The 26201-nt window shown below is 42.2% G+C and overlaps 1 protein-coding gene across 3 annotated transcripts in view; it reads left to right on the top strand.

Moving 5' to 3' along the window:
• Window positions 1-26201, top strand: part of GNAL (G protein subunit alpha L) — a 383393-nt gene that overhangs the window by 118274 nt on the left and 238918 nt on the right. Inside the window, exon 1 of one of the 3 annotated variants that reach the window (XM_073550980.1) lies at window positions 18232-18611. The exons of 1 other annotated variant lie outside the window; for it this stretch is intronic. In XM_073550980.1, the coding sequence (XP_073407081.1) occupies window positions 18590-18611 (22 nt within the window). In that variant the 5' untranslated portion in view covers window positions 18232-18589. Of the gene's footprint in view, window positions 1-18231; window positions 18612-24086; window positions 24109-26201 lie in introns of those variants that run through there. One more of the 3 variants, XM_073550981.1, reaches the window with a different exon arrangement.

Genomic DNA, 26201 nt, shown 5'->3' on the forward strand with positions numbered 1-26201 from the left:
AACCCCTTCATGACTGACAGAGGAGCGGAGTCTGCGTCCACTAGATGTCTGCGCAGAAGCCCTTTCACTGTTGCCGCCATGGCGCCTCCTAGTAGCTGAGGGCGGAACAGCAGGCCCCGAGTTCGACGGCGACATGTCAGTCCGGCGCCTCCTGGTGGCCGAGGCCTGGAGAGCAGGCCCCGAGCCCGAGGGCGGTGTGACAGTCCGTCGCCTCCTAGTGGCTGAGGGCGGAACAGCAGGCCCCGAGTTCGACGGCGACATGTCAGTCCGGCGCCTCCTGGTGGCCGAGGCCCAGACAGCAGGCCCCGAGCCCGAGGGCAGCGTGACAGTCCGTCGCCTCCTAGTGGCTGAGGGCAGAACAGCAGGCCCCGAGTCTGACGGCGACGTGACACGGAGATTCATTAAGACTGGAGTATTTTTCCGGAGCATGGACATGTGTAGCCAGGCCCTGTCCTGCCCTGATTCTTCCCATATTATCATAGCTGGTTGTGAAAACGCCAAAATTCACTATGTTTGTGCTTATAGCTTCAAATTGCACACATATATTCTGACTTATTTAGGTGTTTTATGCCAGAATTCTGAGTGAACACATTAGAGAATCAGCCCCATAATCTGCCTCAGATGACTAGTCCGAGGCAGGTCTTTAGCAGCTCCTCCGCACCCTGCTCTCCATGACCGATGGGTCTTTTCTCTCCCTGTGTGTATAGGGAAAGTCCTGTCAGTCATGAGGAGGGGTGTGTGGAGAAACCACTATGGGACATTGCATCTTGGATGACTAAACCATGTATGATTTCTTTGGCACGTATCTGGCTACAATAACACAGCCACTTTCAGATTCATCCTGGTCTTCGTTTGGGCAGCATGAGTCTGATGACCAATTCCCTTTTAAGAAGTGTGACTCAATATTTTTGTCTATAGAGGGTCCCTTATGAGAAACCCAGCTAATTGCAGAATGACAGGTTGTGTGTGACAGACGTAGACAGATCAGAGACCATTGTTGGAGAAAAGTGAAGGGAAATGGCAGTTTTTCAAATATAAATAAGTGAACTATAAAGTGTGTGTATAAAAATAGCAAATACAGCTTTATATTGAGCACTCCCTGTGGTGCCAAGCTAGGCATATTGTGCAAACTTTCCGGTATTATTGTTCCCATTTATTTTTAGCCTACTAGAGAATTTGGCAGCACATTATAATGGAGAGAATTCTTCTACAATGGAATAAGTCTAGCTGTAGTTTGACACCTGCAACTATTCTGCTTCATGAAGATGATTTAGGGTCTTATTCAGACGTCAGTGATTGTTCTTGTACCCAAAAAAAACTGACGTGTCCCCCACTCCATCAGCGTTTTGGATTAGGTTTCATCAATGTTTTTTACCATAAGCATTTCATCAATTTCTATTTTTTGCGTGAGCAGTTTTTGCAAGCTTCTCCTATCAAGTAAACATGAAAATCAGACACCACAGAGATGACATCGGATGTCTCTTTTAATGTCTCTCTCGCTCTTTCTGTCTCTCTAGCTCTTTCTGTCTCTCTCCCTCTTTTTCTTTGTCTCTCGCTCTTTCTTTCTGTCTCGCTCTCTTTCTTTCTGTCTCTCGCTCTCTTTCTTTCTTTCTGTCTCTCTTGCTCTCTTTCTTTCTGCACGGTGGCTCAGTGGTTAGCGAGTCCTGGGTTCGAATCCCACCAAGGACAACATCTGCAAGGAGTTTGTATGTTCTCCCCGTGTTTGCGTGGGTTTCCTCCGGGTACTCCGGTTTCCTCCCACATTCCAAAGACATACTGATAGGGAATTTAGATTGTGAGCCTCATCGGGGACAGTGATGATAATGTGTGCAAAAATGTAAAGCGCTGCGGAATATGTTAGAGCTATATAAAAATAAAGATTATTATTATTTCTGTCTTTCTTGCTCTCTTTCTTTCTGTCTCTCGCTCTCTTCTGTCTCTCGCTCTCTTTCTGTCTCTCTTGCTCTTTCTTTCTGTCTCTCTCTTTCTTTCTCTCGCTCTCTTTCTTTCTGTCTCACTCTCTTTCTTACTGTCTCTCTCGCTCGTTCTTTCTTTCTGTCTCTCACTCTCTTTCTTTGTTTTGCTCTTTTTTTGTCTCGTTCTCTTTCTGTCTCTGGCTCTCATTGTATTGACGCGTTTGATCCATAATTCGGATGAAAATCAGGCATTTTTTTGGTGTGGACCACTCTTTGACTAACGACAGAACTGAGCTATTTCACAGGTGGTGGTGGAAATAGTTGATAAATCAAACATCAGAATGACCCTCCAAGGAGAATTGTGCAACATGGTGCATAATGGAGTTCGCGCCATACTACAAACCACTGGAAATTTTCTGTACATGTTGCTTTGTAGACTAAAAACTTGCATCGGTAATTCTTATTTCATTGCAATTAAATGCTAGCAGTATGATGACTATTATTATCTGATGGAAATGGATGAAACGGCCATCCACCATAATTGGGTTATCATAGATGGGGAAACTAGAGTTGGTGCAAATTGATTTTCAGGACCCATGTCATATCTGATGGCATCTGCAGCTCTTTTTTTGTTTAGCCGAACTGGCAAGATATCACATTTCATTAGCCGGCCTACTATCATGCAAATGTGATTTCTCACCTAGCCGACTAATCAAGAGGAGCCTGGATGCTGACGGTCAGGTAATGCTTCTTTCACACTTCAGTCTTTTGACATCAGTCGAAATCCGCCCTTTTTTGAAAAAAATGGATCCTTTTTTTTTTGGCGGAATCCGTTTTTTTCCTCATAGACTTGCATTAGCTGCGGATTGCGACGGATAGTCGTCCGTTGCATCCGTTTTTTGACGGATCCGTCAGAAATTCAGCGTCCGCCGTCTGGAGTAGACGGACTTTGTAACGTTTTTTTGTCTGTGTTGAAAAGACAGATTGCGACGGATCCGTCTCAGTCCGCCGTTGGCTAGAATGGAAGCCTATGGGCGGCGGATCCGTTGCGAACCGTCAAATGACGGAATCCGCCAATGGATTCCGCTTTTTTAAACTGAGTAAGCCTGGAAGAATTTCCATTCATAAAAGTTAACCCCAAAAGCCGTACTGGCACACAAATCTCTCTCTCTCCCTTTAAATTTCATACATTAGCTGCTGAGACGGATCCCTCCAAAAAACGGATCCGATGCTTCAGTTTTTTGGCAATCCGCAACGGATCCGTTTTTTCCACACTTTGATGGATTGGAACTGACGTCAAAAGACTGAAGTATAAAAGAGGCCTTAGAGGTAGTTTTTAGGACTCCCGTCCACTGCCCACAGATTACTGATTCAGCCGATGGATCATGCAAATCCATTTGCACCAACTCTGTATCTTTCAAAACTTGAGACTTGTGTGACTGCATTTTTCTTGATAGAGAGGCGTTAACCACAACTAGGATTACACAGCAATTTCTGCCTTCTGAGGCATAGAGACTGCACTGTCATTGCATAAAATGCACTTGTGATCAGAAATTCCATCTGTTTCTTGGAAGCTCAAAATTTTTTGTAAGCAATAGCATCACTGTTTTATTTGAAGGGGTTGTCCTCTTCCAAAAACTTAACGTATTTAAATGTGTTCATACAATAGATATATATTGAACTTACTAATTTATTTTTATTTCTGTAGTTTTTCGGTATATTGTGCCATTGATTGCATGAGTAGTGTTCAAGTCCCCTAGAAAAAGCTATTTTCCATTTTGAAAGCCTTTTCTATTTTTTACATGAAAAAGCGGTTTAAAATATTTAAATAATTGCTGTTTAGGACACCTTTCTGGCCCCAAAAAATAAATGAAAAGAGTCATAAATTGGTACTAATAGAAACTACAACTCATCTTATAGAAGACAAGCTCTTGCGCATCTCTGTTAACAGAAAAATGAAAATGTCATGGGTGTCAAAATATAAAAATTAAAAACTTTTGTTAAAAATATTTACAGTAGTAAAACAGAAAATGTATACATTTTGGTATTTCCCTCCTGGTACTGGACCGCAGAATAAAGTTAGCTTAATTTCTACTGCATAGTGATCGTTGTGAAAATGTAAGCCAAAAAAATGTTTAATTTTTAGTTTACATTTTCTCTCCCCAATTCACAACACTAGGGCTCAGAAGACTGGTGTTTCATCACAATGGGCGTGCAGAAATAAGGCCTCTTTCACACTTCAGTTTTTTACAATCAGTCACAATCCGCCAGGTTTTGAAAAAAACGGATCCTCAATTTTCTTTTGAGGATCCGTTTTTTCCCCCATTGACTTCCATTAATGGCGGATTGTGACGGATTGCTGTCCGTTGCATCCGTTTTTTTTGAGGATCAAAGAAGAAAAAAAAAAAATTCTCTCTCTCTCTCTCCTCGGCCAGCGGTTCCTTTAAATTTCCTCATTTTCAGGATCCGTCTGAAAACGGGTCCTGTGCCATCCGTTCACATCAGTTGAGAACGGATCCGCTTGTCTGACTTTTTGGCGGATTTCAACTGATGCAAAAAACTGAAGTGTGAAAGAGGCCTAAGATGGGCCACATTCCTTAAGTGGCGCACGGCACTCAATGAATTGAGAGCATTTTATCAGTGGTGTGCACCTCAGCAGAAATGTTACTCCAGTCGGACCTTTCTGAAAAAATTCCGGACAATATTACCGTATTTTTCGGACTATAAGGCGCACTTTTTTCCCCAAAAAATTTAGGAGGAAAATGGGGTGTGTGTCTTATAGTCGAGACGCTGGCTTAACGGGGGGGGGTTGCAGCAATGGTGTAGCAGCGGAACTGGCGGTGGCAGAGGTGTGGTGATGCTGAGGCTTGGTGTCGGCGGTGGGTGATGCGAAGTGCACCTGAGCAGGGTCCCTTCCTCAGGAAGCCGGCGGCAGAAATGTGGCGACACCGCGGCTCGGTGTTCGCGGCGAGCAAAGCTTAGTGCATCACCGATTTCCCTGCAGCCATCTTCCTGAACCCGAGGTGGCGTGTTCACAGATTGAGATCTCTGCAGCCCTCTGCTTCAGGGAAATAGCCACCCGAGGCTGCGTGTGCGCAGATTGAGATCTTGGTGGCCATTTTCCTGAAGCCGAGGGCCGCCGAAATCTCAATCTGCACACGCCCGGCCTCTGACCTGCAGTATCGCATCCCAAGACTGCAGTATTACCCCACTTCTGCTGCCGCCGGCATACTGAGGAAGGGACTCTGCTCCATGCTCTACCTCACATCCGACACAGGATCTGCAGCACTGCCCCACTTATGCCACCGCCGGCTTCCTGAGGAAGGGACCATGCCTCCTGTGACCCTGCTCTGCCACCACCAGTCCTCAGGTAAGATACCTTAAATTGAGACAATTTTTCTGCTATTTTCCATCCCAAAATTTGGGGTGCTTCTTATGGTCCCTCTTATAGTCCAAAAAATACGGTAATGAATATGACGGGTGGGTGTAGCCACACCCTATCCCTTCCTCAGCTTTGCTCATTTTGGCTAAGCTGCCAAAATGTGTCATGAAAATCTAAAGCTGTGTGCACACGTTGCGGATTGTAAGCGTTTTTGCCGTGTTTTTTTGCCGCGAAAACGCTGCGAAAATGCTTGCACAATGCAACCCATTGAATTCAATGGCATTCCGCAATGCTGTGCTAATGATGCGTATTCTTCCGTGGCGGAATCGCATCGCGGAAAAATACGCAGCATGCTCATTCTTTGTGCGGAATCGCAGCGATTCCGCACACGTAGGAATGCATTGATCCACTTACTTTCCGCATGTGGCTATGCCCACCATGCGCAAAGTGAGCGGATCATGTGCGGATGGTACCCAGGGTCTGAAGGAGAGGAGACTCTCCTCCAGGCCCTGGGTACCATATCCCTGTTAAAAAAAGAATATTAAAATAACAAATTGTGATATTCTCACCTTCTGGCAGCCCCCGCAGCCTTCCCGATCCTCGCGATGCTCCCGGCAACTTCTGTTCCCACCAGTGATGCCTTGCGACAATGACCCGTGATGACGTAGCGGTCTCGTGTGATGCTACGGCATCTGGGGTCATTGTCGCAAGGCATCGCTGGGAACGAGAGTTGCCAGGAGCATCGCGAGGATCGGGAAGGCTGCGGGTGCCGCCGGAAGGTGAGAATATCATGATTTTTTTATTTTTTTTATTATTTTTAACATTATATCTTTTTACTATTGATGCTGCTTAGGTAGGCAGCATCAATAGTAAAAAGTTGGTCACACTTGTCAAACACTGTGTTTGACAAGTGTGACCAACCTGTCGATCAGTTTTCCAAGTGATGCTACAGATCGCTTGGAAAACGCTAGCATTCTGCAAGCTAATTACACTTGCAAAACGCTACTGTTTAGCGGGAATTCCGCATGCGTATTTCCCGCGGCAGGGAGTTGAGGAATTGCCGCGAAAATCTGAACGTGTGCACATAGCCGAAGAGTCTGAACATGTTTTTGCAACTCTGAATTGCGTAAATGTTTAGCAACTTTTCTAACAACGCTTTGATGAATCAGGGCATACATTTTTTTAAAGTCTTAAAACCCTTAGTGACAGGGCCAATTTTTTAAATTCTGACCAATGTCACTTTATGTGGTGATAATTCTGGAACTCTTCAACAAACCCCAGTGATTTTGAGATAGTTTTTTTCGTGACACATTATAATTTATAATAATGGTAAATTTAGGTTGATATGTTTTGTGTTTATTTATAAAAAAAATATCAGAAATTTGACAAAATATAAAAAAAATTGCAATTTTCAAACTTTGAATGATTATCCCTTTAAGGGCTCATACCCATTTGCAAGAAAAAAAACTGTCGGATTTCCGGACGGAAAAAAACGGACGAGTGCTATGCGAGTGGAATGCGATTTCCGTGCGATGTTTCCACGGAACATCCGTATGACATGCGTATGCAATCTGTATGCAATACAATTTTAACATGAGGTTTTACATAGAGCAGTTCTCTGTATGTAAAAGCTCATGTTAAAATAAAAAATAAAAAAAATTCAAACTATAGTCAGCTCACCCTTCTGTGAAGTCTTCATTAAGCAGCTGGCACTCAGCACGGTTCCATAGAGCAAACGTACTTGGGAAGAGAGAAAAAAAAAGAAAAAAAACTGCGAGTAGATCGCAGACTAAAATATAACCTTTAATCTGTTAGGTTAAAACATGAATGGCACAGGATTGCCGGGCATGTAGAAAAACACTTCAGAAACAGATGACGCGTTTCGACATAACAGTCTTCATCAAGATTTTAATGAAGACTGTTATGTCGAAACGCGTCATCTGTTTCTGAAGTGTTTTTCTACATGCCCGGCAATCCTGTGCCATTCATGTTTTAACCTAATGGATTAAAGGTTATATTTTAGTCTGCGATCTACTCGCTGTTTTTCTTTTTTTTTCTCATGTTAAAATAGCATTGTAAAAAAAAAACTGTACACATCCTTTTAAAACAAAATAATTTTCAAAACGTGTGTGTGTGTGTGTGTGTGTGTGTATGTATGTGTATATATATATATATATATATATATATATATATATATTTGAAAGAGATATCGATAGCAGAATAGCCGTTAATTCATTTGTTGGCTTTTGTAACATAATTGCAAAAGCCGACAGGATAGGAGACATGGTTTACATACAGTAAACCATTGCATGTCAGTGAGATTTATATGTGTCCCTAACTAATAATGTTAGTAGTGTATGTGTGTAAAATATTGGAGCTGTAGGTGTTAAATTAAAAAAAAATAATTTACGGAAAAAAATTGCGTGGGCTCCCGCGCAATTTTCTCCGCCAGAGAGGGACAGCCAGTGACTGAGGGCAGAAATTAATAGCCTAGAGAGGGACCATTGTTATTGGCCCCCCCTGGCTAAAAAATCTTCCCCCAGACACCCCAGAAAAGGCGCATCTGTAAGATGCGCCATTTCTGGCACTTACCCTCTCTCTTCCCATTGCCCTGTAGGGGGTGGCATATGTGGTAATAAGGGATTAATGTCACCTTGCTATTGTAAGGTGACATTAAGCCTGTTTAGTAATGGAGAGGTGTCAATAAAACACCTATCCATTATTAATCCACTAGTCTGAAAGGGTTAAAATAAACACACACATTAAGAATAAAGAGTTTTAATGAAATACACACATTTTTTCCATCTTTATTTAACTCCCAATCTAATTGAAGCAGATTTTTTTAGCCAGAGGGGGCCCAAAAACAATGGTCACTCTCTAGGCTATTAAATTCTGCCCTCAGTCACTGGCTGTCCCTCTCTGGCGGAAAAAATTGCGCTGGAGCCCACGCCAGTTTTTTCCGTGAATTAATCCTTTAACACCTACTGCTCCAAAACTTTACACACACACTCACAACTAACATTATTAGTGAGGGACATATTTTTAATCTAACGGATATGCAATGGTTTTCTGTACGTAAACCATGTCTCATATCCTGTCAGGTTCTGTAATGATTTTACAGAACCCGACAATTGAATTATCGGCTATTCTGCTATCTACCTCTGTATAAAAAATATATATATATATATATATATATATATATATACAGTGGGGAAAAAAAGTATTTAGTCAGTCAGCAATAGTGCAAGTTCCACCACGTAAAAAGATGAGAGGCGTCTGTAATTTACATCATAGGTAGACCTCAACTATGGGAGACAAACTGAGAAAAAAAAATCCAGAAAATCACATTGTCTGTTTTTTTTTCATTTTATTTGCATATTATGGTGGAAAATAAGTATTTGGTCAGAAAAAAGCAATCAAGATTTCTGGCTCTCACAGACCTGTAACTTCTTCTTTAAGAGTCTCCTCTTTCCTCCACTCATTACCTGTAGTAATGGCACCTGTTTAAACTTGTTATCAGTATAAAAAGACACCTGTGCACACCCTCAAACAGTCTGACTCCAAACTCCACTATGGTGAAGACCAAAGAGCTGTCAAAGGACACCAGAAACAAAATTATAGCCCTGCACCAGGCTGGGAAGACTGAATCTGCAATAGCCAACCAGCTTGGAGTGAAGAAATCAACTGTGGGAGCAATAATTAGAAAATGGAAGACATACAAGACCACTGATAATCTCCCTCGATCTGGTGCTCCACGCAAAATCCCACCCCGTGGGGTCAGAATGATCACAAGAACGGTTTGCAAAAATCCCAGAACCACGCGGGGGGACCTAGTGAATGAACTGCAGAGAGCTGGGACCAATGTAACAAGGCCTACCATAAGTAACACACTACGCCACCATGGACTCAGATCCTGCAGTGCCAGACGTGTCCCACTGCTTAAGCCTGTACATGTCCGGACCCGTCTGAAGTTTGCTAGAGAGCATTTGGATGATCCAGAGGAGTTTTGGGAGAATGTCCTATGGTCTGATGAAACCAAACTGGAACTGTTTGGTAGAAACACAACTTGTCGTGTTTGGAGGAAAAAAAATACTGAGTTGCATCCATCAAACACCATACCTACTGTAAAGCATGGTGGTGGAAACATCATGCTTTGGGGCTGTTTCTCTGCAAAGGGGCCAGGACGACTGATCCGGGTACATGAAAGAATGAATGGGGCCATGTATCGTGAGATTTTGAGTGCAAACCTCCTTCCATCAGCAAGGGCATTGAAGATGAAACGTGGCTGGGTCTTTCAACATGACAATGATCCAAAGCACACCGTCAGGGCAACGAAGGAGTGGCTTCGTAAGAAGCATTTCAAGGTCCTGGAGTGGCCTAGCCAGTCTCCAGATCTCAACCCTATAGAAAACCTTTGGAGGGAGTTGAAAGTCCGTGTTGCCAAGCGAAAAGCCAAAAACATCACTGCTCTAGAGGAGATCTGCATGGAGGAATGGGCCAACATACCAACAACAGTGTGTGGCAACCTTGTGAAGACTTACAGAAAACATTTGACCTCTGTCATTGCCAACAAAGGATATATCACAAAGTATTGAGATGAAATTTTGTTTCTGACCAAATGCTTATTTTCCACCATAATATGCAAATAAAATGAAAAAAAAAACAGACAATGTGATTTTCTGGATTTTTTTTTCTCAGTTTGTCTCCCATAGTTGAGGTCTACCTATGATGTAAATTACAGACGCCTCTCATCTTTTTAAGTGGTGGAACTTGCACTATTGCTGACTGACTAAATACTTTTTTTCCCCACTGTATATATATACACATATATATAATAGGTGTACTGTATATATGTGTATACATGTATTCTATCTTTTCTATTATAACCTGCCAGTGTGATTTTATTATGTAGCCACATATGAATTGCCAGCTTTTCAAAGGACACCGGTGCGTAAAAATCAGACAGCACTCAAATGGAGCGAGTGCTGTCTGATTTTTTTCTCGTACCCATTAACTTGCATTGGTGAGTCTCGTCCGAGAATCGCAGCAATATGCAGCATGCTGCGATTTTTTTCTCAGTCTGATTTCGGCTGAGAAAAAAAATTGCAAATGAGATGTCACCTATTGAATAACATTTTTTATCGGATTGTACTCATCCGTATTTCTCACAAGTGAGTATGAGCCCTAATCCAGATAGTCGTACCACAGAAAAACATTAATAAATAACATTTCCCACATTTCTGCCTTACATCAGCACCATTTTTAAAATGCAAATTTATTTTGTTAGCCTTTTAGGAGGTTTAAAAATGTAGCAGTAATTTTTCATTTTTCAAGGAAATTTACAAAATTTATTTCTTTGAGGGACCTATCCAGTTTTAAAGTGACTTTGTGGTCCCATATATTGGGAAACCCCCAAAAGTTATACCATTTTAAAAACAGCACTCCCTAATATATTAAAAACTACAGTCAGGTAGTTTATTAACCCTTCAGGTGATTTTCAGGAATTAATGCAAAGTGGTATAGCAGGAATCAAAAAGTGTTTTTTTTACCACCTAAATATCGCTAACTTCTGAACCGACCGCTATAGCCGGGAGACTCTACAGTAAGGCCGCTATTTGGCCATGAACTGCTATGACAAACATCAGGACCATACAGTCATGATCTTGTGTGTCAATTAGATTAAAGTGGAAGCCCCTACAATCTAGTAACAATGTATTTGATGTAGTCACTTTTGACAGCAGCTAAGGGGTTAAACTGATATGAACGGAGACAACACTGATTGTGGCTAATGCAGCAAGTTGTCAGCATAGTGTACAGCTGACAGCTGCTGGATTGTCACTTGTATGGGGATGCTATGCTCATATCTCAGGTCAGTAAAAAGACGTATTGGTTGTCATTAAGGGGTTAATACTTTAGTAAATTAAGGCTGTGTTCACACACCGCGTTTTTTTTGCGGATTTACCAAAAAATCCGCTTAAAAAATGCTTAAAAGAAGTTTCCCATTCGTTTTAATGCATTTTGCAATTTTTGTGCATATTGATGTTTTTTTCCGCGAAAAAAAGCTTTGCGGTAAAAAACGCAACATGCTCATTAATTTCGCAGAAAATTCCACATTCGCATTTCTGACTATTTTCTATGTGTCTGGGGACGCGCGGAAAAAAACATTAAAAAACCGCGTGAAAAACGCGCGTTTTCTGGGAAGGAGTCCTGTTTTTATGCAGAAATTTTCTGCATATGTGTGCACATAGCTTAAAACTTTCCATGTGAAAAAAACAATCCACTCATCACGCAAAAAAGAAGTCCTCATATATAAGTTATATTGATGTAAAAATACAAAGTTATGCCACTTGGAAGACAGATGAAAAAAAACAAAAATTGTCATGTATTTGGAAGGATTTCAAAAATATTCTGTAAAGTGGACATCAACTTAAAAGTAGAGTGAACCTCTTAGGCCTGTTTCACACTTCAGTTTTTTCTGTCAGTCTAAATCCGCCAAAATAGCGGAAAACGGATCCGCAGGCGGACTGACAGAAACGGGGACAGCGGATCGGCAGATGTACGGATCCGCTGATGGTAAAAATTTAAAGGAACCGCGGCAGGAAAAAATAAAAAAATGAATACCGGTCATCTCGCGGGATGGGGCTGGATCAGAGATGTGGGGCTGGAGATCGCGCGATGTGGGGCTGGAGATCGCACGGTCATCTCGCGGGATGAGGCTGGAGATCGCGTGATGTGGCTGGAGATCGCGCGGTCATCTCGCGGGATGAGGCTGGAGATCGTGCGATGTGGCTGGAGATCGCGCGGTCATCTCGCGGGATGGGGCTGGAGTTCGCGCGATCAGAGATGTGGGGCAGGAGATCGCGCGATGTGGCTGGAGATCGCGCAATGTGGCCGGAGATCCCATCGAGCGAGAGGAATGGAGGTTGCGGGTAAGCAAGAGAGAGAGAAATTTTCAACCAGCAGCGACACTTGGTTCGGGGTTAAAAGTCAAAAATGCGGATCCGGCCTGCAAAAAAACGTTGCATGGTCCGTTCGGTGATCTCTGCGGATGCCAAAATTTTGGAGGATCCGCAGAAATACGGATGCAACGGACAGTCATCAGTCAAAATCCGCCGATAATGAAAGTCAATGGGGAAAAAAACGGATCCGCAAGGAAAATTGGCTGATCCGTTTTTTTTCACAAAACGGCGGATCTTGACTGATTGTGAAAAACTGATGTGTGAAACAGGCCTTAGACATTCATTTTATAATTTCAGTTGGTCTGATCAATTTATTGTATAGTTGTAGAAGAGGTAAGAATTCATTATTATGACACTGAGCACCAAAGCTCTGATGTTAAATTGAACCTGTCACCTCGTTTTGCTGCTATAAGATGTGGCTACTGCCTTTTGGAGCTTATCTACAGCATTCTGTAATACTGTAGATAAGTCCCCAGTCCGACCTGAAAGAGAAGAAAAACAAGTTTTATTATAGTCACCGGGGGGCGGTCCAGTCCGATGGGTGTCGCAGGACCGGATCTGGCAACTCCCATCTTCATGGGATGTTGTCATCCTGCTTGCTTCGTGTCGTGGCTCCTGCGCAGGTGTACTGATCTGCTCTGCTGAAGGCAGAGGAAAGTACTGCAGTGCGCAGGTGCTGGGCCTCTCTGACCTTTTCCGGCTCCTGCGCACTACAGTACTTTGCTCTGCCCTCAACAGGGCAAATCAGTACACCTGCGCAGGAGCACATCACGAAGCAAGCAGGATGACGACATCCCATGAAGATGGGAGGTGCCGATCCAGAACTGCAACACCCATCGGACCAGACCGCCCTCCGGGTGAGTGTAATAAAACTTGTTTTTCTTCTCTTTCAGGTCAGACTGGGGGCTTATCTTACAGCATTAGGGCAGTTTCACACGTCCAGATAATTCCGGTACCAGAAAAACCGGTACCGGAGCTGTCCGTGTGCATACGTATGCCATCCGTATGTCCGTGTGTACCATCCGTGTGCTGTCCGTGTGCTTGTCTGTATTCTGTCCGTGTGTCCGTGTTTTTGAAAAATTATTTTCAATGTTAACCCTTTGACTTTTAAAAACGCACACGGATCGCACACGGACAGCATCCGTGTGCGGTACGTGTTTACACGGACCCATTGACTTGTATGGGTCCGTGTGATCCGTGCTGTTGCACAAAAACGGACATGTCAGCGTGTTTTGCACACGGACACACGGTCCGTGAAAACAAGCTGACATCTGCATAGACACATTCATTTGAATGTGTCTACGTGTGTCAGTGTCTCCGGTACGTGAGAAAACTGTCACTACACCTACCGGAGACACTGACGTGTGAAACTGCCTTTACAGAATGCTGTAGGTAAGCTACAAAATGCAGTGGCTGCATCTTATAGGGGCAAAAAGAGGTGACGGGTTCCCTTTAACAGAGATAGTAAAAGAATTCTGACTTCCTGCAGCTACCACTAGGGGGTGTATAGAAGCTTACCAAATAAAGTTTTTAGTTAATTAAGCTCCCTCTTGTGGTGGCTAATTGTACTTTTATAATTCAAATGGTTATTTCCATCATATACACAGGAAATTCTATAAATGTCTGATAATTGCGAGCATGCATGCTCCGCTTACTGACTTGGTACTCCATGCCAGCTTCTCTAACACGCTATTCCAGGGTTTCTAATTGGTTGTATGCTGATGATTGGCACTGTAAATTGGGATTACATGGATTGATAGTATTTAAGCTAGGTGCATTTATGAAGGAGAGCCTCTGCAAAGCCTTTGCAGCCTCTGGCCCTTTACTATCTCACCAAGTGAAGACAAATGCATAGTGTGCCATTGTCCTGGGTCTGGGCATGTGGCACCGCCGTGGGCATAAACTCATTCTTGTCTTGCATGCTAAACAAACAGACATATTGTATTGCTAATTGCCAGAAAGAGTATGGCTCGTGTAGGTATAAGATCCAATGAAGATAGTTTCAAAGCCTTCAGCACAAACAGTGTGGTTGCTAAGAGTGGGACCTGTGCATTCAGTTTAGCTCCCTATTGTAGTAAATTAGTTCATAAACATAGATCAGGTGATGACAACATGGCAACAAGGAACAACAGCAATTGCCCAGGTAATGATTTATATAGGAAGCTTTAAACACAGAAATCAAGGGCAATGGTTTCAATGTTCTTCACCAGTACCAGAATTCTCCATCTTCTCCATTCTGTCAGCTCATTATCTGAGAAAGTCATCCAGGTGCAGTCCAATGTTTTCCACGGACTCAATGACTTGCGTGGCCGAGTGTGATGCGAATATCAGATGCAAATCATGCATGGTGCCATTTTTTTTCCCTCGGACTGGCTCAGTCCAAAGAAAGTATCATTCATTCACTTGGCCCCGTAGTATAGCATTATTTTGAGTGTGATCCGATCTCACTCTGAGGCTGGAGTCACACACAACGATAAAAAAAAATCGCTTCGATTTTTACGGTCCAAAATTGCACAAATATTTCCTGACCAGTGATCCGTCTGTCATCCGAATTTCCTGTGATGATCCGTTTTTATTCGCATCTAAGCATCCGTATGGCATCCGTCTGGCGATATTTTGTCGGAGGCTTGCAAAATGGACATATAATGGATCCCTATGGCAGGTTAAAACACAAAACGAAAGAATAGATATATACACATAGAATACATATATGTATATACACATGTCATTGAGACACATATATATAGTATATATATATATATATATATATTTATATTTCATAGATTTCTACATAGTAGAATAGCCGCTAATTCAATTGCCAGCTTTTGTAAAATCATTCCCCAACCCGACATGAAATGACACATGGTTTACATACAGTAACATAGTTATTAAGGTTGAAGGGAGACTTTAAGTCCATCTAGTTCAACCCATATCCTGTCCTAACATGTTGAACTTGAGGAAAACAAAAAAAAACCCATGCGGCAAACAGTAAGCTTCACATTGGGGAAAAAAATTCCTTCCCGACTCCACATACGGCAATCAGACTAGCTCCCTGGATCAACGCAATATTAAGGAAACTAGTGTATATACCCTGTGATATATTTTTCTTTTCAAGAAAGGCATCCAGTCCCTTCTTAAATTTTAGTAGGGAATCACTCATTACAACATCATATGGCAGAGAGTTCCATAGTCTCACTGCTCTTACAGTAAAGAATCCATGTCTGTTATTATGCTTAAACCTTCTTTCCTCCAGACGTAGAGGATGCCCCCTTGTCCCCGTCGCAGGTCTAAGAGTAAAAAGATCATTAGAAAGGTCTTTGTACTGTCCCCGCATATATTTATACATTGTAATAAGATCACCCCTAAGCCTTCGATTCTCCAAACTAAATAACCCCAAGTGTAATAACCTGTCTTGGTATTGCAGACCCCCTAGTTCCCTAATAGCCTTGGTCGCTCTTCTCTGCACCCGCTCCAGTTCAGCTATGTCTTTCTTATACACCGGAGACCAGAACTGTACACAGTATTCTAAGTGTGGTCGCACTAGTGACTTATATAGAGGTAAAATTATGTTCTCCTCATGAGCATCTATGCCTCTTTTAATGCATCCCATTATTTTATTTACCTTTGCAGCAGCTGCCTGACACTGGCCACTAAATGTGAGTTTGTCGTCCACCCATACACCCAGGTCTTTTTCAGTGACAGTTTTGCCCAGTGTTTTACAATTAAGCACATAATTATACAACATATTTGTTCTACACAAGTGCATGACCTTACATTTATCCCCATTAAAGTTCATTTGCCATTTATCAGCCCAAGCTTCTAGTTTACATAAATCCTCCTGTAATATAAAATTGTCCTCCTCTGTATTGATTACCCTGCAGAGTTTGGTGTCATCATGCAAATATTGAAATTCTACTCTCTATGCCCCCTACAAGGTCATTAATAAATATGTTAAAAAGAAGCGGGCCCAAAACTGACCCCTGTGGTACCCCACTGCTAACCGTGACCCAGTCCGAGTGTGCTCCATTAATAACCACCCTTTGTTTCCTATCCCTGAGCCAGCTCTTAACCCACCTACACATATTTTCCCCTATCCCCATTGTTCTCATTTTATGTATCAACCTTTTGTGTGGTACCGTATCAAAAGCTTTTGAAAAGTCCATGTACACCACGTCCACTGCATTCCCTTGGTCCAGTCCGGAACTTACCTCTTCATAAAAGCTTATCAGATTAGTCTGACAGGAACGGTCCCTTGTAAACCCATGTTGATATTGGGTCATGAGGTTATTCTTCTCCAGATACTCCAGTATAGTATCTCTTAGAAAACCATCCAGGATTTTACCCACAGTTGAGATTAAACTTACTGGCCTATAATTTCCGAGTTCAGTTTTTGTCCCCTTTTTGAATATTGGCACCACATTTGCTATACGCCAGTCCTGTGGTACAGACCCTGTTATTATGGAATCTTTAAAGATTAAAAATAATGGTCTATCTATGACTGTGCTTAATTCCTGCAGTACTCGGGGGTGTATCCCATCCGGGCCCGGGGATTTGTCAATTTTAGTGATTTTTAGACGCCGCCGTACTTCCTGCTGGGTTAAGCAGGTGACCTTTAATGGAGAATTTTTTACCCCTGATCATGTTATCCGTTATGGGATTTTCTTGTGTAAATATTGTTGAAAAAAAGTCATTTAGCATATTGGCCTTTTCCTCATCCTCATCCACCATTTCACCCAGACTGGGATTATTTTTACTTTCTCTGGCAATGAGTCTCTCTGTTTCAATTTTTGCTGTCTTGATTTGCTTTTTACAGAATTTATTTCATTTTCTGTATTTATTTAATGCCTCATCACTACCTACTTGCTTTAATTCTCTAAATGCTTTCTTTTTGTCCCTTATTGCACCCCTTACAGCTCTATTTAGCCATAGTGGTTTCCTCCTATTTCTAGCATGTTTATTCCCATACGGTATATATTGTGCACAGGTCCTATTCAGGATGCTAATAAACGTCTCCCATTTTCTTTGTGTATTTTTATGTCTCAGGATATCGTCCCAGTTAATTGCACCAAGATCATCTCTCATCCTTTGGAAATTTGCTTTCCTGAAGTTTAGTGTCCTTGTAGCCCCTCTACTACACATCTTATTAAAGGATACATGAAAACTTATTAATTTGTGATCACTATTACCCAAGTGACCCCCAACCCTTACATTTGATATGCGATCTGGCCTGTTGGTTAATATTAGGTCTAGCAGTGCCCCCCCTCTTGTTGAGTTCTGAACCAGTTGTGAAAGGTAATTGTCTCTCATAGATGGCAAAAACCTATTACCTTTGCTGAAAATGCAGGTTTCGGTTCCCCAATGTATTTCAGGGTAGTTGAAGTCCCCAATAATAATGACTTCTCCTTGAGTCGCTGCTTCATCTATTTGCTTTATGAGGATATTCTCTGTTACTTCCATTATTTTTGGAGACTTATAACAAACCCCTATCAGTAATTTATTATTTTTCCCCCTCCCCTTATCTCCACCCACAGGGACTCTACATTTTCATTAGATTCATACATATTATCACGAAGGATGGGTTTTAAGGATGATTTTACATATAAACACACGCCTCCCCCTCGTTTATTTGTACGGTCACTTCTGAACAGACTATAGCCCTGTAAATTAACCGCCCAGTCGTGGCTCTCATCCAGCCATGTCTCAGATATCCCCACCATGTCATAATTATGTTCCAACAACATTAACTCCAATTCCTCCATTTTGTTGGTGAGGCTTCTGGCATTAGTATACATGCACTTTATGTATCTCTCTGTACCTCTATTCTTTCTTAAATTATTAACTGTTCTAACCCCACCCCCCATGCCACCCCCAATGTCATTATTTGCACCCAGGTCTCTATCTGCACTGTCTTCCCTTCCTATAAAAGGAATACCCTCCCCCCCATCCCTAGTTTAAACACTCCTCCAACCTTCTAGCCATTTTCTCCCCCAGCACAGCTGCACCCTCCCCATTGAGGTGCAGCCCGTCCCTAGCGTAGAACCTGTAGCCAGCTGAGAAGTCGGCCCAGTTCTGCAGGAACCCAAACCCCTCCTTCCTACACCAATTCCTGAGCCACTTATTAACCTCCCTAATCTCCCGCTGCCTCTCTGGCGTGGCACGTGGAACAGGAAGTATTTCCGAAAATATCACCTTGGAGGTCCTTGCTTTAAGCTTACAGCCTAATTCCCTGAAATCATCTTTAAGGACCTTCCACCTACCTCTAACTTTGTCATTTGTGCCAATGTGCACCATGAACTCTGGATCCTCCCAGTAATCTGTCAACCCGATCAGCGATGTGTCGGACTCGAGCGCCAGGTAGGCAGCACACCGTTCGACGATCCCTGTCTTTGTGACAGATTGCCCTATCTGTTCCCCTAATAATTGAGTCCCCCACTACCACAACCTGTCTGGCCTGCCCTGCTCTCCTATTTCCCCCCTTACTGGAGCAGACACTCCTCCGGCTTTCAGAGGACATGCCTTGCTGCAGCAGTGCTACTCCTGCACTAACACTCCCCTCATCTGCCAACTTAGCAAACTTATTGGGGTGTGCCAGATCAGGACTAGCCTCCCTGGTGCTCTTCCCTCTACCCCGCCTTCTAACTGTCACCCAGCTAGCTGCTTCATTGTCCTGCAGCTCCAACCTAGCATCCCCCCCTCATCTATCCCATTGAGCGTCTGCTCAGTGAGCAGAAGACTCCTTTCTATATTGTCTATGGATCTCAGTGTTGCCAGCTGCACATTTAGATCCAGTATCTGGGCTTCCAAATGCACAACGTGCTCACATCTTGCACGGCAGTATGCACCCTCGACCGGCTGTTCAAGGATTTCATACATGCGGCAAGACGTGCACTGGATGGCTTTGGCAATAGTGGAGCACATCCTAATGGGGATTGCACCAGACAATAAGATAGCAAAAATAAATAAAAAGTATAAATAAAAAAAGTCAGTAAGTAATTTCATTTCATGTTTTTTTTATATGTCCCTGACTAATAATTAGATGAGGGTTTGTGTGCAAAATTTAGTAGATCTTGGTGTTAATTTAAGGGGTTAATTCGTTGTAAAAAAACTGCGTGGGCTCCCGCGGTAAAATCGCAACTAGCGAGGTAAAGCAGGTGAGTGAGGGCAGATTTTTATTGCCTTGAGAGGAACCATTTTTTTGCCCCCCCCCCGGCTACAAAAATTTGCCCCCAGACTCCCCAGATAAGGCGCATCCATAAGATGTGCCAATTCTGGCACTTATCCTCTCTATTCCCATTGCCCTGTAGTGGTGGCGAATGGGTTAATAACAAAGGGTTAATGTCACCATTCGATTGTAAGGTGACATTAAGCCGATTAATAATGGAGAGGCGTCAATAATACACCGATCCATTATTAACCCTAGACTATGAAAGTGTTAAAAAACACACAGACATTAACTAAAAAGTATTTTAATGAAAGAAAGTCACCTAGGTTTTGACAAATTTTTATTCCTCTGGTAATCCAAAATAAAACCATGACCAGCCAAAAAAATAACATAAAAAATCACCAATATCCTTACCTCTCCGCTACTCAGTCATGTCCCACGCTGCAATCCCTCTCAAGGGGTTAAATAGTTTACAATGAGGACCGGTGCTAATGCGACCAGCCCCACTGTAATCTACTGCAGAATGACTTATTTCAGCTCTGCACAGCCTCACTGGATGCCCAACTAGGATCCCCAAGTCCTTCTCCATGTCAGATTTACCCAGTGGCTTCCTGTTCAGTGTGTAATGGTGATATTGATTCCTTCTTCCCATGTGTATAACCTTACATTTATCATTGTTAAACTGCATCTGCCACCTTTCGGCCCAAGTTCCCAACTTATCCAGATCCATCTGTAGCAGAATACTATCTTCTCTTGTATTGACTGCTTTGCATAGTTTTGTATCATCTGCAAATATAGCACAGTAATAATTTACTGTGTAAACCTTCTACCAGATCATTAATACATATGCTGAAGAGAATAGATCCCAATACTGACCCCTGCGGTACCCCACTGGTCACAGCGACCCAGTTAGAGAATATAATGGATGGAATAGTTTACCTAAGACATCGCTAATGAATAATAGAGTTTGTAGGACACAGGTAGTTGATCAGGTATTGTTCAGTATCACACCTTGGTCAGACAATGTTTACTTTACTCAAATCACTAATTTAATTAAACTGCACTAATCCTAACTGCCATATTCTCAGGTGATGACACAAGACATAATGGTTTACACTTGGGAAAATCACAAAAATATACGGGATTTATATACTGCTGTGCCTTTTTTTCACTAAAAATGCCACAAAACCTGATGCCTGCGGGTTTTTTTGCTGCATTTTTGCACTTACTCATTGCTTTCTATGCATGGAAAAACACTGAAATTAGTGACATGGTGCGGTTTTCAAAAATGCAGTAGTGTTCCAATTCCGTCAGGGAAAAAAACCCAATGTGTGTGCATGAGATTTCTGAGATATTATAGCTTTTGCTACTACTGTAAAATGCAGCTTTTAATTTGCATAAAAATGCAGCATGTGAATATAGCCTATGCGTTTTTGCAGTGCAGATTTGTCACAAAATCTGAAGGGTTTCCTGATGCCAGCAAGGTGAATGAGAATCCTAAAGTCTTGTGCACATGTTGCTTATTTGTGACTTGCAGATTTGGTGCTTATTTAAATCTGCAGCATGTCAATTCTCTCAGCATTTTTGCTGCAGATTTCACCCATACTAATGAGGACAGAAAATCTGCATCAAAAACGCGCTTTTTTGCCGCTGCGTTTTTCCTGCCAAGAGATGGAGAAATAGTTGAGAAATCTTTTGCACCAAGTACTTAACGTGTGCACATACTCTTGTAGTTCCAGAAAAGTGGATTGGATGATTTATAGAAATCTCATGCCCACTGTGTTTTTTTTTCTCTGAGTGTTTCAGATCCACAACAAGTCATTTTCTCTAGCAGGTACCCTTAGTTTTATGTGCAGATTTTTCCTATATAATTGCATTCGATGCGGAAAATCCGCAAGTAAAAAGAAACCTGATGTTTTTAGTCTGTTTCCACAGCAGAAACACATAAAAAATGCTTGTAATTGGCGTATGACTATACCAATAAGTATAAAAAAATCAGCTATATTTAATTCATGACATTCCAAAAAGAGAAAAGTGCAGCATCAAAAACATGATAAAAGTACACTAAAAAATGCAATGAAAAAAAAAATCAACCTAATTTACCTAAAAGGTTTAGGAATGGTGCAGAGAATCTGCAACGCCAAAAACTTCCAAAAGCTCATTTAGGGGAAGTAGCATAAATTAATTTAGCACAGTTTACAACAGTTGCCTGCATACATTTGTTGGCATAATTGACACCACTTTTGTGGACAGAGCTGATCTGAACTCCAAAAGTCACAACATTTTGCAGCATTTTGAGTTGCATAAAAATATTTTTGACATTTTAAGCAAAAAACTGTTGAATTCTAGTCTGTGTTCCTACCATATCCCCCTCCCCAAATAACAGAATCCAGCCTTGTATTGGATTCTTTGGTACAAATCAGTCATACTTCCCATTGACTCATAAAGAAAAAAACAGACTGAGGAAACTAAACTTAGGAGGCAGACAAACAGCCGTATTTCTCGTGCGAGGATCGCATTGCAATCCTCGGACTGACCGTTGGCTCTCCCTGACATGAGTGTGACAGCTGTATAGAAATATATCACGCTGTCACGCTAAGGTCAAGAGAGGTGTTGGGCCAGTCCGTGCACTGCAATGTGATCCTCACTCGAGAAGTACGGCCGTCATTTTGCCCCCTGTGATGCTCCCCATCGGTTCTGGCAATGCAGCTGACATCCATGCAGCTTTACTGCAGACTGCCACAGTTATAGTGCATGCTGCAATATATTTACTTTTTCTCCCTGTATACCATTGGTCAGTGTGAAAAATTGGTTATGTGCACCTACATTCTGGCCATAATGTGTCCGTGTACTCATTGTTTGTGACCTGTCGCATATGGACCGCAAACGGACTGGTTAGACACCCATCTGTACGAGTGATTATTCATTTATCCATACTTTGTAAAATGCTGTGGATTTTGTGTGTGAAAAATCCCTAAAATCACCTATTGTGCCATATATGAACCTAACCTAAGGCTATGTGCACACGTAGTTTTAGGTGTTGCGGATTTGGGAAAATTAGCCCATGCGGTTTAACACCTCTACAATGGAGAAGGTGTGAAACCGTTGCGGATTCCGCACAAAGAATTGACATGGTGCGGATTTAAACCCGCAGCAAATCCGCGCGGAAAAATCTGCAGCATGTGCACAGCGTTTTTCAGTTTACCATTGAAAACAATGGTACTGTACAAAGCAGCTAAATCTGCTGCGGACCCGCAGAGCCTGAAACGTTGCAGATCCGCAGCAGAATCCGCACCGTATGTGCATGGCCTAAATGTTCTTGTAGGTAAATATTTGAAATTTGACCAAAAGAATATACTTCAGGTCAGCCAGAAGTAAAGGTTTTCATTCCTATGAAGTTTATTGATCGGCTTCCTGTCAGTAGGGCCCACATACCACCTGACTTCACAAATATCTCTCTACTTGACTTCAATGTCATTCACCCTTTAGCATACCATAATGTATGTCTAGGTTATGGAATGCCCCACATAAAGGCACCCTGACATAGAGAAGCCATTAGGGTGATTCAGGCGCAAAAATGTACATGTGCGATCAATAGCTGGAGCCGATCGGTAGTTGACAGCCAAGCTCCATCTGGAACAGTCCAGATCAGAGGAATCTCTCATCCATACTGTTTTAGCCTTTAGATGCCACAGTCTATTCTGAACACAGCTTCTAAGGAGGTTGGTGGAGTGAGGAGACTCCCGTGGCCTGCACATGAACTGCCTTCATGCTGACCAAGAGCTTAACAAAGTCCCCCTTTCCTACCTGGTGTGCCATAGGTATAAGAGTCATGGCCTATTTTATTGCATGTCCGGCTCGTTCAGATAGGCTTATTATACAGACTTGTGCAGTCTGAGTATAAGGCTGTGTGCACACGCTGCGGAATCTGCTGCAGATTGATCCTCGCGGATTTTCAAAATCCGCAGATAAATCCGCAGGTCAAAAGACCAGCGGTTTATCTGCGGATTATCCTGCGGTTTTGCCCTGCGGTTTTACCATCTCCACAATGGAGGAGATGGTAAACCGCTGTTTAATCCACAGAAAGAATTGACATGTCAATTCTTTCTGCGGTTTAGAAACCGCAGAAAATCCGCGTGGAAAATTCCACAGCATCTGCACTGCGGTTTCCATTTCCCATAGGGAATAATGGTACTGTACACCGCAGCAGAAACTGCTGCGGATCTGCAGGGCCAAATCCGCAACGTGTGCACACACCCTAAGGGAAAAGTCAGACAGCCAAATAACTTGCTTGACTGCCCATCAGCTCTACCCACACAAATATGACTACATGTATTTCTATGCAGCTGTCACGCTGTGGCCCGGAGAGCTGACTGCCAGTCCGAGCATTGTGTTGCGATCCTCTTCCAAGTTGTACTGCCGTTTGAGTCTTCCTTTAGTCAGACAGCACACTGACCAGTAGACCACCAAAACCTTGACTAATGCACTAGCAAAGGTTTTGGTGAGTCTACCTTTCATATAATGTGTGTTTTTTTAATTTTTTTTCTATGTTTGCAGCACACTGACCAGTCTAAGCATGTGAGACTGTTCGGGTGACATTTTCTTCACACGGACCGTCTGAAAAAAAAATTGAAGCATGCACTACTCTAATCCGAGTCTTGGATGAGACTCTCCCATTCAAGTCTAGGGGTGAGTAAAAGACGTTGGATCCCAACATAACATCCATTTGGCATCCCATTTTTATGGATAAATTTCCATTATAAAACTGTATTTGATCATGTAGATGTATGAAAACGGATCACACTCATAAATGTAAAAAATGGACACAACGAGGGCACACAAATAACAATATGGATGAAAAACATCCGAGCTTTCTGAATGAAATTCGCAGAGCTTTTCAAACTTGCCTGAACCCGGCCTAACGCTAACCGTCAGTAATGGTATGGAAAATGAAGTCATACTGTTGCAGCTTCTTATAGTGGAACTTAAAAGAAAAAAATGAAGGACCTAAAAAAAAAAAAAAAACCTTAATTTTTTTTCTTAATTTATGGGCACAGCTTATAGAATAATAAACAGTGGTGTATATGCTCATTCCTCCACACCCGAAAATGTATAAAAATGGTTCAATAATTGTATGTACCTTAACTAAAATGTATGCTGCAAAAAAAAACCTCCTACAGTTACATCAAGGATGAAATGAAAAGCATATTGCTTTTGGAAGGCAGCATCACAATAATACGTTTTTTTTTTCCCCTCATACAGCCGTGTGCCCACAATGAGTTTTAGGTGAGTTTTTGATGCTGCGTATTTTTGCAGTGCAAAACAAACAGCGTCTTACAGTCCCAGTAAAGTGGATGGGATTTATATTAGTATCGCAGTTGTCGTATGCAGTGTATACTGACCTGTGGTGTAGGATTAAAATCTGTAACATGTCAATTTTTCTTGCGGGAATGCTAAGTTTTCTGTGCAGATTTTCACAATAAACTTGCATTCAATGCGCAAAATACAGAGGGTAAAAAATGCTGCGCTCCGCTGTAGAAACACACTAAAAACATGCGTAATCTGAACATGACTGTATCAGTAAAGTTTTGTCAAAGCCAAATAACAGGAAGAATCAAAAACAAAGCGGCTTTATTTAAAGTATGACACAGCAACAAGAGACAGAAATACACAGCGTCAAAAACGAGGTAAAAACACATGTACAATAACATAAAAAAATAGAAGTCACCTAATCTACGTAAAAAATACTGGACACTTATCTATTAGGACACGTTCACACATTCAGTATTTGGTGAGTTTTTTTTACCTCAGTACCTGTAATTCAAAACCAGGAGTGGGTGATAAATACCGAAGTGGTGACGTGTTTCTATTAGGCCGGGATCACACTACCGTGTGTGATGCGGGAAAATCTCATGAGTCTCTCACACCAACTCAGGACCGAAGCTGCGACTGTATGTATTTCTATGCAGCCGCAGCTCCGGTCCTGAGTGCTGGCGGCAGCGCCGGGTGTTGGTGCGAGGGACTCGTGCGAGTTTCCCGCATCACACACAGTAGTGTGATCCCGGCCTAATAGAAACATCACCACTTCTGTATTTATCACCCACTCCTGGTTTTGGATTACAGGTACTGAGGTAAAAAACTCACCAAATATGAAACAAGTGCACGTGGCCTTAAGGGCCTGTACGTACGTTGCAGATTTGTGTTGTTGTCGCAGTTTTTCCTGCCCAGATTTATCACATGGCCATGCAAGGCCGATAGTAATTTAAATATAAATGACAACTGAGACATTAATCGTGGATGAAAAGTGGCCGTGCGTTTATTTAGGGTTAATGTAAATAAATATTTAAAATCCATTAATAAATACAACCATAAAAATACCGGATATTATCAAAACCAAGAAACAATCCGCCCCTTATCGGGCGATTTTCCCACAAATAAAACGCACAACATTATATTTAACAAAGGGGAGGGAGGGAGAATTTTCTTATCTTGAGTGAGACTTGTTGACTGAGGTGATAACAGCTCGTACCAGACCTTATATATTGCAAAAATGACCGCCAAGATGCTTATCTACCAATCACATACCGTTAACAGCGCCAACTGAGATAAAATTAACCCGTTAACACCGGTTCAAAAACCAATACCCAAGCTTAGCCTTATTTTAATCTTTTATGAGGAGAAATTTGATAAAAGCACGGTCTGCCTGGCCATGGGACCCCCCCCCCTTTATTTCTGAATGCTTCTTACGGGGGGGGGGGACTTATAAAACCTGAAAGGTTTCC

Source organism: Dendrobates tinctorius, unplaced genomic scaffold, assembly GCF_039654945.1.
Source record: "Dendrobates tinctorius isolate UK_male_01 unplaced genomic scaffold, ASM3965494v1 ptg000171l, whole genome shotgun sequence".
In the NCBI taxonomy this organism is placed as follows: domain Eukaryota; kingdom Metazoa; phylum Chordata; class Amphibia; order Anura; family Dendrobatidae; genus Dendrobates; species Dendrobates tinctorius.